The sequence below is a fragment of the Patella vulgata genome, chromosome 2 (assembly GCF_932274485.2).
Source record: "Patella vulgata chromosome 2, xgPatVulg1.2, whole genome shotgun sequence".
Classification (NCBI taxonomy): domain Eukaryota; kingdom Metazoa; phylum Mollusca; class Gastropoda; family Patellidae; genus Patella; species Patella vulgata.
In genome coordinates this window covers 22,431,576-22,448,558 of record NC_065880.2, presented here as the reverse complement: position 1 = coordinate 22,448,558, position 16,983 = coordinate 22,431,576, and the positions used below count along the sequence as shown (strand labels likewise).

Here is a 16,983-nt window from a genome sequence, read left to right as displayed (position 1 = left end):
GGAAACCACGCCGGAGAAAAAAAATATGGCATTGCCAATAAGAAAATGTATCATGCTTTGAAATGTAATTTTGTCGAAAGCAACGGTGTCACTATTCCGACGTTTTATAATCCACTTAGCCTCTTGTGAGTAAATGGCCATCAAGTTTCTTTGCCAAATGCACCATTGAAGGCTTTATCAACATCTTTGAGATCGGAATGTTGAAGCATAGTTATCTGACCGTGAAAATATGGGATACTAATATTTAGTATTTAAGAAACAATCAACATTTTAGAACCCATGCACGACGTCGTGTATTATATGATTTCGAGCACCGTTTGAAATGAACAAAGAAAAATATATCCGACGAGAAAATGCTGAAGTAATTAAACAATGACTGATTCAAAGTAACACTAAAAACGAGTAGAATTATTGACAAAGCAGGTGCAAGCGAATGTCGTTCAATTTGGACTGTTCGGATATTTCCCCCGAAAATGATTGATTACAAATTACAATAGAATAAAAAGACATGAATAAAACACTTTATATACACTCATATTATTAATATGTGCTTCTAGATTAATGTTCGTGTATTTTAAGGTCCCAAAGAATAAAGCTATATGATCGGATCTCAAATTTAAGCAAACATTTTATGAGTTAGTATATCATTGTCGTAATCCATTATTTTTTTCGATGTCCTTTTGATCGTCTTATATAGACCGGGAGCCCAGGGGGTCAACCTAGCTGAAAAGTGTCGATGTCGATGTCTGATGATGTTTGAAAACTTTTGATTGTGATGATTATGTTGAAACGTACATAATAACTTTTGTGTCGGCCTTTTCAAGTTTGACCATGTTTTTTTTCCCAATGTGTTCTTATTTATTTTAGAAAATGGGTACAACGAAACTTGTAATTTGCCCACTCAACCTTGTTTGGCACCACTGGTATGTTCAGAGGGGCGATGTGGTTGTAACACCACCGAATACTACTCTAATTCCAGTAAAGGGTGCGAAAAAAGTGAGTTTTAATCTGGGACGGGATCGGTTCCCATTAGTAGCTAATAGTTTGCTGTATTACTTGATCCTCAACAAATATGGAGTTGAAATGAAATGAAATGGAGTTTAACGTCCTACTATTCTGCTCCGACTGGCCATACGCCATGCAGTGTGCTATGAGAAAAAATTTGGCCGGACAGCGGCGCTAAGGCCTACTCATATATCGAATTCCAACTGCCGAGGGATCTTTTACGCACACGCCAATGTGTACAAGGGACCAGGGGTTATCGACTAGACAGCTGTCCTTGTCGGGCACTCCACCCTGCACCACTGACAAGGGGAAACCACGCCGGAGAAAAAAAATATGGCATTGCCAATAAGAAAATGTATCATGCTTTGAAATGTAATTTTGTCGAAAGCAACGGTGTCACTATTCCGACGTTTTATAATCCACTTAGCCTCTTGTGAGTAAATGGCCATCAAGTTTCTTTGCCAAATGCACCATTGAAGGCTTTATCAACATCTTTGAGATCGGAATGTTGAAGCATAGTTATCTGACCGTGAAAATATGGGATACTAATATTTAGTATTTAAGAAACAATCAACATTTTAGAACCCATGCACGACGTCGTGTATTATATGATTTCGAGCACCGTTTGAAATGAACAAAGAAAAATATATCCGACGAGAAAATGCTGAAGTAATTAAACAATGACTGATTCAAAGTAACACTAAAAACGAGTAGAATTATTGACAAAGCAGGTGCAAGCGAATGTCGTTCAATTTGGACTGTTCGGATATTTCCCCCGAAAATGATTGATTACAAATTACAATAGAATAAATAGAAATTAATAAATCACTTTATATACACTCATATTATTAATATGTGTTTCTAGATCAATGTTCGTCTATTTTAAGGTCCCAAAGAATAAAGCTATATGACTTTTAATGATCGGGTCTCAAATTTAAGCATATCATTGTCGTAATCCATTATTTTTTTCGATGTCCTTTTGATCGTCTTATAAGGACAATTATTACAATAATTACTTACGGAGTTATTAACCGTATCACTAAAACTATATAAACACGTAAAAAAGAAAAGATAATGGTAAATATTGTCGAAATTCATATTGAAAGGTAATCGGTTGGTATTCGACGAGAAGGCAGACAAGCCACTGTCCGTGAATACCTTTTTTCGTGACACACCGTGGCGTATGTCCGTTTTGATTATCCCGGTTGGTGCAGCAAAGTAGGGCGTTTTTTTCATTTCTTCTGTTTTTAATTCTGTACGTAATTTTGAAGAAAGGAATATTATTTCTGAATAATCCCTTACCCCATATATCTAAATGTTTCCGGGGCGTACTTTCTTTAATTCTTTATGTACAGTTATTCGATTTTGTAGCTCGTTTGTGCATCTAATAACTCGTTACAAGTACATATTAGAGACTTTTGGCAAGTGGAATTTTTCCCATCCGTATAACGTATCCGTATCGTCACGTGATACGTTGCGTTAATTTAGTTTTAGAGTTTTGGCAGATTTTTGCGCCGTCTACGTATGGGTAGCTGAGCTGAGCGTAGTTCTATTACAGCATGATGGCAGTTATCTACCAAGATCAATATCAGTACTAGTCAAGTACCTAGCCTACAAATTCCTAAAGGGAGTAAAGTCGTTCGACTTTCGCGGAGTTATTTTAAAAAAAAAAAAAAAAAAAAAAAAATAGTGTCGAATCTTATTAAAAATAAAGGTCCCACCTCCCTAAATTTAGCACGTAGATCAACAAGCGTGCATACAGATAGGAAAATATGAAAATTCCGCGAAAATCTCATCCAAATTAATAATTAAATTCCAGTCTTTGCCATGGTTAAAATCACATCAAATATACACCTTCGTTCTAGGATAGACATATATAGATTCATAAAAACGCTACGGCACAACATTTCAGCGTCTAAAAGTAGCAAAAAAGACGACGATTTTTTCCGTATTAAAGCTGTTCGATACGTGCTGCCGTATCCGTGTGCCGTATCACGTATGAGAAATACACACGAACTGATGACGTCACACGCAAAATCATTACGGATACGCGATACGGACCAGGAATTTACGCTTGCCAAAAGTCTCTATTATTACATAGTGTAAACACGTAACCGTACAGCTCATACTTTTATTGACGAAAAATTAAGTTAATAATACATCTTCAATTATGAATATTTTATACTTTCTATAATTCTTGTCACTTCCCCATTTAGACACGGTCGTGAACTAATTTAATTTTGCATGAAAGTAAAACTGTCGATGTCTGATGATGTTTGAAAACTTTTGATTGTGATGATTATGTTGAAACGTACATAATAACTTTTGTGTCGGCCTTTTCAAGTTTGACCATGTTTTTTTTCCCAATGTGTTCTTATTTATTTTAGAAAATGGGTACAACGAAACTTGTAATTTGCCCACTCAACCTTGTTTGGCACCACTGGTATGTTCAGAGGGGCGATGTGGTTGTAACACCACCGAATACTACTCTAATTCCAGTAAAGGGTGCGAAAAAAGTGAGTTTTAATCTGTAAATTACAAATGAATTTCTTCACAAATTAAACTTTGCTCGTTGGCATACTAGTAAAAGAACCCTTGAAATATGAGTAGGTCGTAGCGCCACAATCCGGATAAAATCTCCCTCATAGGACACCGTAAATTACAAATGAATTTCTTCACAAATTAAACTTTGCTCGTTGGCGTACTAGTAAAAGAACCCTTGAAATATGAGTAGGTCGTAGCGCCGCAATCCGGGTAAAATCTCCCTCACAGGACACCATATCGCGTATATCCTTCTTCATTAGCTCATTCGGTGCAGAAAAGTAGAACTCTAAATCCCATGTCCTTCCCGTGAGTATGCGGGACTGGTTCACCGACCTGGAGGTTATTAGTATGATGCTCGGTGTTGGTGCAGAAGGTTTGTCGGAATTTCCCAGTCTGATTTCGCCTTGACAGTGGGCCGGGCAATTCATTTCATGTCATTTTTCCATCGCCTTTAAATGAAACAAGGTCCGCATGGATCATTGTAATTCATTTTTATTATCAGTTGCGTCTATTTGTTGTTCCAACAGAAAACTATTAAAGAAAGTGACTCGTAAAGGCATGCTAACACTGTAATTTTATTAACTGACAACGTTTGTTGGATTAATTTGATGCAATATAATATAGTAAATATATGATTGTACATCATCACCAGGTAATGTTGTTTATAATAACTTGATTTCATATAATATTTTGTATAGAACCAGGTTATGGTGAAAACTGTATAGCAACACCAGATAACTGTAATGTAGGTAATGGCAGTTGTTTTACTAACGATACAAGCTCAACATGTAGATGTAATGAAATCTTTTATAGACATGATAATCAATGTGAACCAGGCGAGTCAAATATTTATTCTCTTATTTTGTAATTAAATAAGAATAATAAGTCATACTATAAACAATCATCGGTATCAAACTTGTTAAATTATAACAATCAACCAGTCTGACAAATGTTTTATAAACGAGACAGTTATTTCATTGTATGCATGGCATTTCCTTATAATAGTTTTGGTTGTCGTTAGTGTATCAGGTCTTAAACTCAACAAACAAAACAACTGAAGATGACCTTCAATACAAATTTAGAACTCAAAAAGTTAGTATCAACTTCAATGCAAAATATCACCTTAAATCATGTTTACATTTTTCTGATCAGATTAAAAATCCAGAAATTTGAAAGTCACTAAAAAATTGTTTAATGGTATAACATTATCCTGAAAGGTACATCTACAACAATAACCCTTTTCTTCTAGTGTCGTATTTACAGCCAAGACATTTGACTGTCACTAACGCAACAGTTAATTCTATAATAAATTCCTGTATTAATTTGATGCAATATAATATAGTAAATATATGATTGTACATCATCACCAGGTAATGTTGTTTATAATAACTTGATTTCATATAATATTTTGTATAGAACCAGGTTATGGTGAAAACTGTATAGCAACACCAGATAACTGTAATGTAGGTAATGGCAGTTGTTTTACTAACGATACAAGCTCAACATGTAGATGTAATGAAATCTTTTATAGACATGATAATCAATGTGAACCAGGCGAGTCAAATATTTATTCTCTTATTTTGTAATTAAATAAGAATAATAAGTCATACTATAAACAATCATCGGTATCAAACTTGTTAAATTATAACAATCAACCAGTCTGACAAATGTTTTATAAACGAGACAGTTATTTCATTGTATGCATGGCATTTCCTTATAATAGTTTTGGTTGTCGTTAGTGTATCAGGTCTTAAACTCAACAAACAAAACAACTGAAGATGACCTTCAATACAAATTTAGAACTCAAAAAGTTAGTATCAACTTCAATGCAAAATATCACCTTAAATCATGTTTACATTTTTCTGATCAGATTAAAAATCCAGAAATTTGAAAGTCACTAAAAAATTGTTTAATGGTATAACATTATCCTGAAAGGTACATCTACAACAATAACCCTTTTCTTCTAGTGTCGTATTTACAGCCAAGAAATTTGACTGTCACTAACGCAACAGTTAATTCTATAATAAATTCCTGGAATGTGCCCAAGGATGTCGCTATTAGGGAATTTATCATCAGTGGAAATGAAAGAAATAAATCAAAAACCAATATAATAAAACTGTTACCACTGAAACATTACAAACGGGAACTAGATATTTTATAAATTTAGTTTTATACGGATGTAAGAAAAATATTATTTCAACTTTATTTCCAGTGTTGGCTTTGCAACCAAGCGGTTTTGCTGTCAATGCTACAACAGCTGAATCAATAAGATTATCCTGGAGTGTATCCAGTAATAACGTAATAAAGGAATTTATCATTAGTGAAAATGGAATTTATTTCAAAAATACAACAATCAACGGAACTACAACAGCAATCACGATTCCAGGATTACGTCCGGGAACTAGATATGATAACTTAACAGTTATAGCAATTGTTAATACAGATAGAGGAAACGTACCCGTTATGTCTGAAACTATCAGCGATACAACCAGTAAGTTTATACCTGACTTGTAATTTAATTACAATATTACCCCTGATACTGCTAGTTAGTTCATTACAATATTAGAGGTTGCAGCTACTGATACCACTGATTAGTAGATTATATAATTAGTACTGGTTACCAGCATGTTGATTATAATATTATTACTGATACCACTAATAAGTTTATTATAATATTATCACTGATACATCTTGATTATAATATTATCACTGATAACTACTAATTTGATTATAATATTATCACTGACACCACTAGTAGATTGATTATAATACTATCACTGATAAAACTAGTAAGTTGATTATAATATTATAACTGATACCATTAGTGATTATAATACTATCACTGATACAACTAGTAACTCAATTAAAATATTACCACTGCTACCACTTGATTATAATACTATCACTGATTGATAATAGTTATAATATTATCACTTATTATAATTACTAATACTACTAGTTAGCTGATAATAATATTATCATTGTTACCACTAGTTAGTTGATAATAATATTATCACTGATGCAACTAGTAATTTGATTACTAGTTAGTTGATAATAATGAAATCACTCAAACTACAAAAATAAATTATAATGTTATATTATTACCAATTTTAATTATTTATATGATATTTGCAGATCCTGGCAAAGCTGGAAAGATAAAGACAAATAAGACAGAGACGACAATAAATATATCTTTCTTGTCACCCAGTGAAGGGGAAGTAGATTATTACCTAGTTTCTGTGTCATCTAACAGCATGGTTTTCAATGTTTCAATTCCTAATCTCTCTCTAAATGCCTCTACACTTGAATCAGGTCAAAGCTATAACATCAATATTACAACATATTATTACAATAAACCTGGAGAAGTCTCTATGCAAACGTTTACAATTCCATCAGGTATTGTCATTCATAAAATAGTTAATTTGTATTTAATTATGGGTGAGATTTATACCCCGTATACCCCACTCTTTACCTCACCATTGGAGGGTTGGATGATGGATTGGTATAACGCCTGCGCTTTAGATCTTAATATCTGTGACAAGGAGTAGGGTTATTTTCTACGGGTCCTCCTACTGCTAAATACACTTAGGCACAAGCAAATTATTTAAATGAATTTGTACTATATGTTACTTCGTGGGTTTCCTACGGGTCCTCCGGGATCCCCCAAATGTTAAATATCCTTACCCCCAGGTGTATTATTGAACTAAAATTGCTCTCTCTCTCTCTCTCTCTCTCTCTCTCTCTCTCTCTCTCTCTCGAATATATTATTGATTTTAATTAAACCTATTATTTTACCAGGTTATGGAGAAAATTGCATATTATCATCAGATAGTTGTACCGTTATTAATAGCAGCTGTTATGATGACGGTAACAGTACACGCTGTAGATGTAATACCAGTTTTTATACAGATAATAAGCAATGCAAATCAGGTGATTATTTCGTCAATATTATTGTTAAAGATATGTTCCCGTGGCAGTCCCAACCAATGATTGTAATACATATATATCCAAACTACCCAGAAAAATGTTTATTGCTAAATATAATATACATTGTGAGATATTAAAACCCAAGCACGTTGTAATTGCGTTCATACAATCTTGACACAGTGACTCTCATGAATGACACATCACCCGAATTTTGCGATAATACATGATGAAATTTCAGTTTAAAATTCTATTTTTTTCTTTTTATTTTATTAGAATTGTCGTAAAGTCTTTAAATACACTACAGGAAGGCATGTGCAGCATTGATATGTAATTCAATGGATGCATACATTCTGCTCTCATAACAAAAATCAATAATTTAACAAATATGATTAAGTCAGTAACCCGCCTTAAAAACTGAGAAATCTGAAATTCATATATACACCGGTCCATTATTTGAACTGTGTCAGAAATACAGATCATAAATTTCAATAACCTTATTTCACATGAATTTGAAATACATAACGGTGTTGTCTAATACCAGGGCGAATTCCATTTGTTAAACATACATTATGCAAGAGCCAAATCTGCCTATTGCAGGTCTTTCTTTAGGCTTGAAATGTTATCTAAATTATTAATTAGACATTAATTAACTTATCCAGACCATAATCAACTCTCGATGTTAATGCTAGCCTGCGATGTTTACTGGATTAGAATCCCATTTGCTGATCCACTTTCATTCTTGATTTAATCATGAAATGGATAATCGAGACTATGTTTTTGATCGTACCAACTTTAATAATGATGATCGGGGCTAGACCGAAAATTCAATCGCTAAAATCTCGGTTCACAGGTGATCAATTTGACTGAAATTTTCAGCAAATTTCCTTTACATTATCTAGTTTTTAACTAGTATAGTGAGAACTGCCAATTCTTTATCTAATCTCCCATAATGTATCTTTAATATAATGCCCTTTATTCTCCCCTCTTTACTGACAATAACTCCCAATAACTCATGTTGTTCAGAATGTTTCGTAACTTATTATTACCAATATTCTTTGTAAGGTCATTATTTTTTTTCGTTTTATCTATTTTCAAGGTTTGTTTTGTGTTTTATATACATGTATTAATATATAAATTGTGTGTTGTCTAAAATTGGACTAATTTATGTAGTAAAACCCATCTATTTATCGACTCAGTCCTTTGACTCTTTGTCAAGGTAGCAAATACAATGTTGTACTGTTCGCAGTAATGTTCACATTACGGTAGCTATGTATTTTAAGCCACTCATTGGATTAAAATAACCTTGATTAACCAGTATCTGACAATATGTCATTCTCTGGATTCGGCAGATTTTCAAAAATAGACTCGTATTTGACATGGACTGAAATTAGGCATTGTCAACAATAGGCATCGTGTATGACTTGAAGAATCATGGAAAATCCAGTAATGCCAACTGCGACATTAGAATTTATAAATTTAGTTTTAATTTAGTTTTATACGGATGTAAGAAAAACATTATTTCAACCTTACTTTCAGTGGTGTCTTTGAAACCAAAACATCTTGCTGTCACTGCTACAACAGCTGAATCAATAACATTATCCTGGAATGTATCCCGTAGTGACGTAACAAAGGAATTTATCACCAGTGCAGTTGGTATGAATATCAAAACTACACCAATGGACGAAACTATGTTTAAAACCACCATTCCAGGATTACGTCCGGGAACTAGATATGATAACTTAACAGTTACAGCAATTGTTAATACAGATAGAGGTGAAGTATCCGTTATGTCTGAAACTATCAGCGATACCACCAGTAAGTTTATACCTGACTTGTAATTTAATTACAATATTACCCCTGACACTACTAGTTAGTTCATTACAATATTAGAGGTTTCAGCTACTGATACCACTGATTAGTCGATTATATAATTATAACTGGTTACTAGCATGTTGATTATAATATTATTACTGATACCAATAATACAAGTAAGGTGGTTATACCACTATCCTTTCTTTAAATCTGTAGGTCCTATTAAAGCTTGTGAATTTTCTGCCAGTAATATATAATTACGCCAACCAGGCAATGAATATATGCCCCATTTATATTTCTAGATCCTAGTAAAGCTGGTTCTTTATCTCCTTATAATATCTATGATACGACTAAGACAATGAATATAAGCTTTGAACAACCACGGTATGGTGTTGTTGATGAATATCGGGTGAACATAGGACGACGAGGATTAGAGGTTGATATCAATCAAACTGCTAAAATCGCCAGTATTACAATATCTCCTAAAACTCTGTTACCTGAAACACAGTATACTATCACTATTATAACTTATTATAATAAAAGAGCTGGGGAAGTTTCTAAACAAACGTTTAAAACAATGGCAGGTAAGGTTAAACAATACATATAGTGATTACTTTATTATATTGAATATCACCATTTTTCATGTGGATATTACTAGTTTGTTTCGTGTAGATACACTGTCTACACTGTAGACAGTATTTGTAAGTTTTATGCAGATATTAGTTGACATGCCTATTTGTCGATATTATTTGTATGTTTCATGTTTCGTGGAGATATTAGTTGTATGTTTCATGTAGATATTATTTGTATGTTTCATGTTTCATGTTTCATTAGTTGTATGTTTTCGTGTAGATATTATAAATGGTATCGGTTCTATTGGTTAAATTATTTTAACGGTTTACTTTTAAAGTTAAACATACATTATGCAAGAGCTAAATCTGTCTATTGCAGGTCTTTCTTTAGACATGGCAAGGTTTGGGGGCGTTTGGAAAAGTGGACAATGAAATATTTATGAAACATTTTCTTTTTATTTCGCTGGAACAATAATAGTTTATCCTATCATCTTGTAAGATGTGGGGAAAATATATTCTACAAAATATATTAATCTGTGGTGTTTTTCACCACAAGAGTTCCACAAGATATTGAACTTAGAAAAAAAATCATTTTTTTTTCCAAAATTTTTTTCTCAGACCTCCCTATATGCCTGTGTGGTACCACATACCACACGATTTTCGACTTAGAATAATTTTGATAGAGTGTTTTGGGTCTGTGGTGTTTTTCACCACAAGAGTTCCACAAGATATTGGACTTAGAAAAAAAATCAGTTTTTCAAAAATTTCTTCTCATACCTCCTTATGTGCCTGTGTGTTACCACATTCCACAAAATTTTCGACTTGGAATAATTTTGATAAAGTGTTTTGGGTCTGTGGTGTTTTTCACCACAAGAGTTCCATAAGATATTGGACTTAGAAAAAAAATCAATTTTTTCAAAATGGATAATCGAGACTATGATGTTTATCATACTGACTTTAGTAATGATGATCGAGGCTAGGCGAAAATTTCAATCGTTTAATTCTCGGTTCATAGTGGATCAATTTGAATGAAATTTTCAGCAAATCCCCTTACATTATCTAGTTTTTAACTATTATAGTGAAAACTGTCCACTCGTTATCTAATCTCCCATAATGTATCTTAATCAATATATTGTATCTTTACAAATATTTCAGTACCTCCAGAAACACCAGTTGTGGCGATAGTTGTCAGCATCATTGTTATATTGCTGGTAATTCTGATCATCATCGGGGCTATAATCTGGTATAGACGTCGACGGTTCGTATAAATAAATTAGCTTGATGTTACACATAAAACAAAATTATAAATTTAACAACCCAACAGATTAATTTTTTATCTATAGCTTATGATTCACTCACCGTCCTTAACTGCTTGCTTAAATTGATTAAAACAAAGTTACTCTGTCTCATCGGGTGAAGGCATGGTCTCATCGATATTTAAACAGAGTTATATTGTGGTGTTTGATTTTGTACAAATAATGTATAAAACAAAACCCAGATGGATGACCTGAGTCCACCAGGGTTCTTCTTTTTATAATACACATTATATATTCCGGTAAATAAATATTTATGACCACGTTTTGCCTTTTTTTAGATACATGCGTTTACTAACGCAAACCGGCTAACTGCAATAAACTAACCAGTGGAAAAGTATTGACAATAACTGACTGGACTACAAACCTGAAAATTCCCAAAAGAAAGTGGCGCCAGGTGTTCATGAAAACCTTAGAATGACAAACTCCAACACTAGGAAAATGGGTAACTCTCTAGAGTCAATAGCCACATCACCGAATTCCAGGACTTGCACCCAATTAGCTGAATCGTTTTAGATTTTACTTTCAGTTTAAAGCGATTTAGTGTATCACAGAAATTATTATTTTTCTTTCACAGCACTTCGCATAATACAGAGAATAGTATAAGAATGAGAGAAGTAACAATGGCGACAAAGTGAGTATTGTGGGCAAATATGACTAATTGAACATATTGGCAGGAATTATTTTCTTTCAAAAGTATCATATTGGTATATATATATATATATATATATATATATATATATATATATATATATATATATATATATATAAATTTACTTTATATTTCTTATGTCAATAATTTATATTATATTAAAGGAAGTGATACTTTCGATATCGTTATGATTTTTATTCAATTTGTTTATATCCAAGTTCTAAGCAATTTAATATTGAACTACATCTGTGCATGCAGTTACCAAGGAAAGTACACGATTATACAATGATACTCTATCATTATCATACTGTACATTATAGAAAGTATGTATGCATTTTGTGGCATTAGCCTCAGGCGTTAATAGCTCAGTCGTGGCGTCAAATTTATATTTAAAAAAATATATTAAAATCTGCTCTTCTTCATTTCTAGATTTCTACGTTTTTCTAAAATAATATTTTTAGATCATTACGGTTTTTGTGCTTTCTAGCATTATTATTATTGCACCTTTTGGGTGGTAAAATAGTAGTTTTTAATTATATTGTTCAAATTAAACTATGTATAGATCTGCCCAACGGTGCTAAGGTAAATAGTTGGTAACGAAAGGCTCGTGCAAAACGCTTTACTCTAAGTTAAGTTTGAACATGTAATATTCAATATATAATGGGTTTTAATTTATTTTTATTTTGTTATCTATAGTCCCATTAAATTGAAGGATTTCTCGTTTCACCTAAAAACAATGGCAAAAGATGAAGGGCTTCAATTTTTAAGTGAGTTTGAGGTAAGTTTGCTACACGGGAGACATTTCGTAGCGTGGTACAAATGAACATAATTTTCAAAACACACGTCTGAAATCAGACGCAGAGAGAACAACATAACCAGACTGGTCCGTGCTGAATAATACAAGACGACATTTTCGACATTTATTACATTATCGGTATTAATATCGATAAAACCACCATTTTCCAGCGGGAACAATGACCCCTATCTATTTTTTGTGGTTAGGTCTAATCAAAGGAAACACTGCGGGGTGTATGTATTGCCATAAAATTATATTATCAGTATAACCATAGCATTACACGGCTGGGCATACAAAATTGACATTTTATTACATCAGCGATACAGATATTATCGACATTATTATTTCACCATTGCACCCCCATCCCAATGCCATTGATAACTATTGCTCCGACAATTGATACAGGTCAGTGAAACAAGCAATATATCGGTTCGACGAGAGTGCGCGAAACCCAATTTCATTCCATCAAGCCATCATCAGCTAAATTCCTTTCCGATATTGAGATATATATTATGTCTGTTTTGTGTAACTTGCAGGATATCGCAGAATGTAGTCCTGATTATCCAAAGGAAGTTGCTAAGCTGGAAATAATTGGACCGAAAAACCGTTATATGGATATCTTACCATGTAAGTTTTAAGAAAAATAAAAAGGCATAGAATATACCATTAGCATTTAAAAGACCTAGAAATTGACACAAATAGATCGCAACATATATAATGGTTTCCGTTTTTACTCTAATTTCAAATCAGTTATGTTCGGTCAAATCAGTTATGGCGCTGAAACGCATTATGGTACACGAATCGTGTACCAATGGTAAAGTGTTTACTTTGTCTTAAATATTTGATATCAGAAGCCCATCTTTTCCCGGTAAGATCACAACATCAATGCTGATTTAAATTGACAAATAATTTGTTTTTTCAATGTCGAAGACTTTGGATGACATTGAGTTAGAGACTTAGATACTTTAAATAATTATGTATAATATGGCACTTTACTGATTTATATCGATCACTTTTTTAAAGGACAGTGTTGATATCTAACAATATTAAATATTTGATAGAATTGCTGGAACACATTCCAAATATAATTTTAAAATGGATTTCGTAACAATGATTTGAAGAATTGAGACGCGACGCAAATAAAGAAAAATAGTTATTGTTACGATTTTCAGCTCATTAATAATCCTTGTTAGAAGATGAAGAGTTGATCAATTTTAGAATTATATTTTGAATGGGTAAGCTTATACATATGTGAAATCGGTGGACACTAACGTTGTCCTTTAATTCTATCCGTAAAACTAGTTCTATATTGCAAACCTTTGTTTTTTCAGTTGATAAAACTCGGGTTAAACTCACCACCATAGACGAAGATAAAACGACAGACTATATTAATGCTAACTTTATACGAGTAAGTAACCATATTTGGACCAAGAACCATGCGTTACTCATATTGATGTTCTTCGTGGGGGCGTCTCGTTCAAAAACCAACGTCAATTCAATGAGGGTGGCATAAAACTCCAAGATGATGGCGATGGCGTCGTGCTTGGTTGCCTTATCCATATAGTACTATCGTACTTTCAACGTTTACTGTCGATCGTAGTTCGAATCGAAGCCCCCCCCCCCCCCAATGAAGACGAACAAGATGAGTAGCCCCGCACCCCCCCCCCCCCCCAGAAAGCATAAAAAAGGGTAGACCCACTAGACTTACTAGTTAGATATTTACCAGGAGGAATTGAGTTGACTTGGTGTTTCTTTACAAATGGGTAGACCTACGAGGCTTACTAGTTAGATATTTACCAGGAGGAAGTGACTTGGACAAAGAGTGAACTTGGTTGGTGTATCAAGGGTGGTAGGTTTACGTGTATCTATTTCTATTACTTTATATTATACTATGTATACTATATAACCCATTAAAGATACATTATGGGAGATTAGATAGAGCTGGCAGTTCTCACTATGATAGTTAAAAGCTAGATAATATAAAAGGAATTTGCTGAAAATTTCAGTCAAATTCATCCATTCTGAATCGAAATTTTAGCGATTGAATTTTCGGCCTAGCCTCGATCATCATTAACATAGTCTCGATTACCATTTAATGATTAAATCACGAATGAAAGTTGAGCAGCAAGTCGGATCCTAATCGAGTAAAGATCGCAGGCTAGGCATACTAGCGTTGACATCGAGAGTTGATTATGGTCTGGATAAGTTAATTAATGTCTAATTAATAATTTAAATAACACTTCAGGCCTAAAGAAAGACCTGCATTAGGCAGATTTAGCTCTTGCATAATGTATGTTTAAATAGAACATATTTATAGTTCCATGATACATGTTGGCAAAGGAGGGAATCAAATCTGGGGACTATACATGCTTATCCAGACACTACTCTATCAATTATGATACTTTCAGAAATCAAACTAAGAATTTACGAGTTTTATTCGTCTAAATATATTTATATGTCATTGTTTATCCCCAGGGTTATACTTCAGATATCGAATATATCGCAGCTCAAGGGCCTTTAGCCGAAACAGTAGATACTTTTTGGCGGATGATTTGGGAACATAATGTATATATCATTGTCATGTTGTCAAATTTTGAAGAAGATGGCAGGGTAATGTAAAATTTCATGTTTTTGGGTTGAAATTGACATATAACAACTGGTTTTGTTTCCGGGGGATACCCCAGGGATCACTCAGGATGTATTTACGAAACTATGTAGCATACCACTCTATTATAGTAATTGTGCCTTGTGCTAATTTCAAATTCTTGTATTTTTAATTGTTTTTCTTGGTGACCGAATGTTCTTGGTTGTTTTAGTTGAATGATAAAGTATGATTAAATTATGCTAGCTACCATTTTGTTTCAGCCCAAGGTGTACAGATACTATAGCGATAACGGTAATCCAACGCAGTATGGGAGTATCAGCGTCAAACTTCAGCAGAAATCAAACTTTTATGCCACTGGCAACCCAGAAAACACTTTTCAAGTTCAAACATTTGAAATAAGAAAGGTAAAAAGATTTTTTACTGCAATTTACTGAAAGCAATGAAATTTTCCCAGGGTCTTCATTTTCACAATTTTAACTAAACACAAGTCAGGGTTGAAAATGGTGTTCAACTAATCATTTAGGAGATTAAAACGATAAATGTAGGTTAGATAATAGGCTACCTTGATCCCGATGTTAGTAGATATAATGTTAGTGGATATAATGTTAGTGGACATAATTTATTAATCAATGAATTTTGGACTATTATGTTTTCGATTTGATTGTGTTTTGTCTCAAACTCTATTTTAGACCAGGAACTGGTCGCTTACGACTACTTATCTTGTTCTTGTTCTAGCTGGTGGCTATCTTCGAAAAAGCCTAAGATTCCGTTAATGCAAGTCCGATCGACATGAAAATTGGCATGCTTCTTCTTGAACAATTCTGCATCGATTTGGTGAATTAGATTTGTTTTTGTATTTCGTCGAATAGCATGGCCAGTCCCTGGTCCATAGTACGATCGTACGGCATGCAGTGTGCTATGTTGCTATGTGGGGGAAAGTTTCGCCTAATACTTGGAGGAAACCAGAGTCCTCCTGGATATCGAGCCAGTACCTTACCCACTGCCCCCCCCCCCCTCCCCACCTTTTAATTGAAAACTGATCTAAGGTTTCTGGGATGCTTGCGTTTTAAAAGATAATACCATTTGTTTATTAAGGATAACGAAGAAAGAACAGTTCGACATTTTTTTCTGCCGGGGTGGGTAGATTTTGGGGCTAATCTGGATCCAGCAGATGTCTTAGAATTTATTCAACGTGTTCGTCAAGAAATCAATCCTGTTTCCCAAAGACCTTTACTGGTGCATTGTAGGTAGGTCGGCTAATATGTAAAAAGGTAATAAATACTTAATAAAAATATTTCGAAGTATCGCTAATGGGTAGTCTAAGGTTGTTGTGCTGACTTTTTCTAGAAAATATGTAACCAGTTTTTTCAAAGGTACTTTAATAAATTATCATTGTGTATTTGAAAGGACTGCAGGTGGCCATTCCACCTGGGATTGCGTTCTAAAAGGTGCACGTAGCTTTTACATGGAATCATTGATTCTACACAAGAGAAGATAAATGAAATGAAATGGTGTTTAGCGTGCTATTTCTCTGGGAGCCGCGGTGGCTCATTGAGTAAGAGAGGGAAATTTTGCCCGGACAGCAGCGCTACGGCCTACTCTTATTTCGTATTCCAACTGTTATGGCTTCTTTTACGCGACACTGTCTGTAGGACTTTCTTTACACTGTGTATAAAACTTCAATGATGAATAAACTCTGGGTAACGGTGTGGTTATAACTATGTTTATATATGAAATACAAGAAACTACAACATCTA

General features: G+C 33.6%; 2 protein-coding genes across 2 annotated transcripts in view; one reads left to right on the top strand and one right to left on the bottom strand.

The window, feature by feature from the left end:
- Positions 1 to 16,983, bottom strand: part of LOC126810897 (baculoviral IAP repeat-containing protein 2) — a 109,379-nt gene that overhangs the window by 55,673 nt on the left and 36,723 nt on the right. The window lies entirely within an intron of this gene.
- Positions 1 to 16,983, top strand: part of LOC126810891 (receptor-type tyrosine-protein phosphatase H) — a 32,828-nt gene that overhangs the window by 11,708 nt on the left and 4,137 nt on the right. Inside the window, exons 4-20 of the mRNA XM_050536220.2 lie at positions 868 to 996; positions 3,393 to 3,521; positions 4,248 to 4,385; positions 4,966 to 5,103; positions 5,762 to 6,040; positions 6,685 to 6,945; positions 7,348 to 7,479; positions 9,013 to 9,291; positions 9,591 to 9,872; positions 11,016 to 11,118; positions 11,751 to 11,807; positions 12,522 to 12,603; positions 13,158 to 13,248; positions 13,953 to 14,029; positions 15,097 to 15,231; positions 15,487 to 15,630; positions 16,322 to 16,473. Coding sequence (XP_050392177.1) covers positions 868 to 996; positions 3,393 to 3,521; positions 4,248 to 4,385; positions 4,966 to 5,103; positions 5,762 to 6,040; positions 6,685 to 6,945; positions 7,348 to 7,479; positions 9,013 to 9,291; positions 9,591 to 9,872; positions 11,016 to 11,118; positions 11,751 to 11,807; positions 12,522 to 12,603; positions 13,158 to 13,248; positions 13,953 to 14,029; positions 15,097 to 15,231; positions 15,487 to 15,630; positions 16,322 to 16,473 — 2,608 coding nt within the window. The remainder of the gene's footprint in view (positions 1 to 867; positions 997 to 3,392; positions 3,522 to 4,247; positions 4,386 to 4,965; positions 5,104 to 5,761; positions 6,041 to 6,684; positions 6,946 to 7,347; positions 7,480 to 9,012; positions 9,292 to 9,590; positions 9,873 to 11,015; positions 11,119 to 11,750; positions 11,808 to 12,521; positions 12,604 to 13,157; positions 13,249 to 13,952; positions 14,030 to 15,096; positions 15,232 to 15,486; positions 15,631 to 16,321; positions 16,474 to 16,983) is intronic.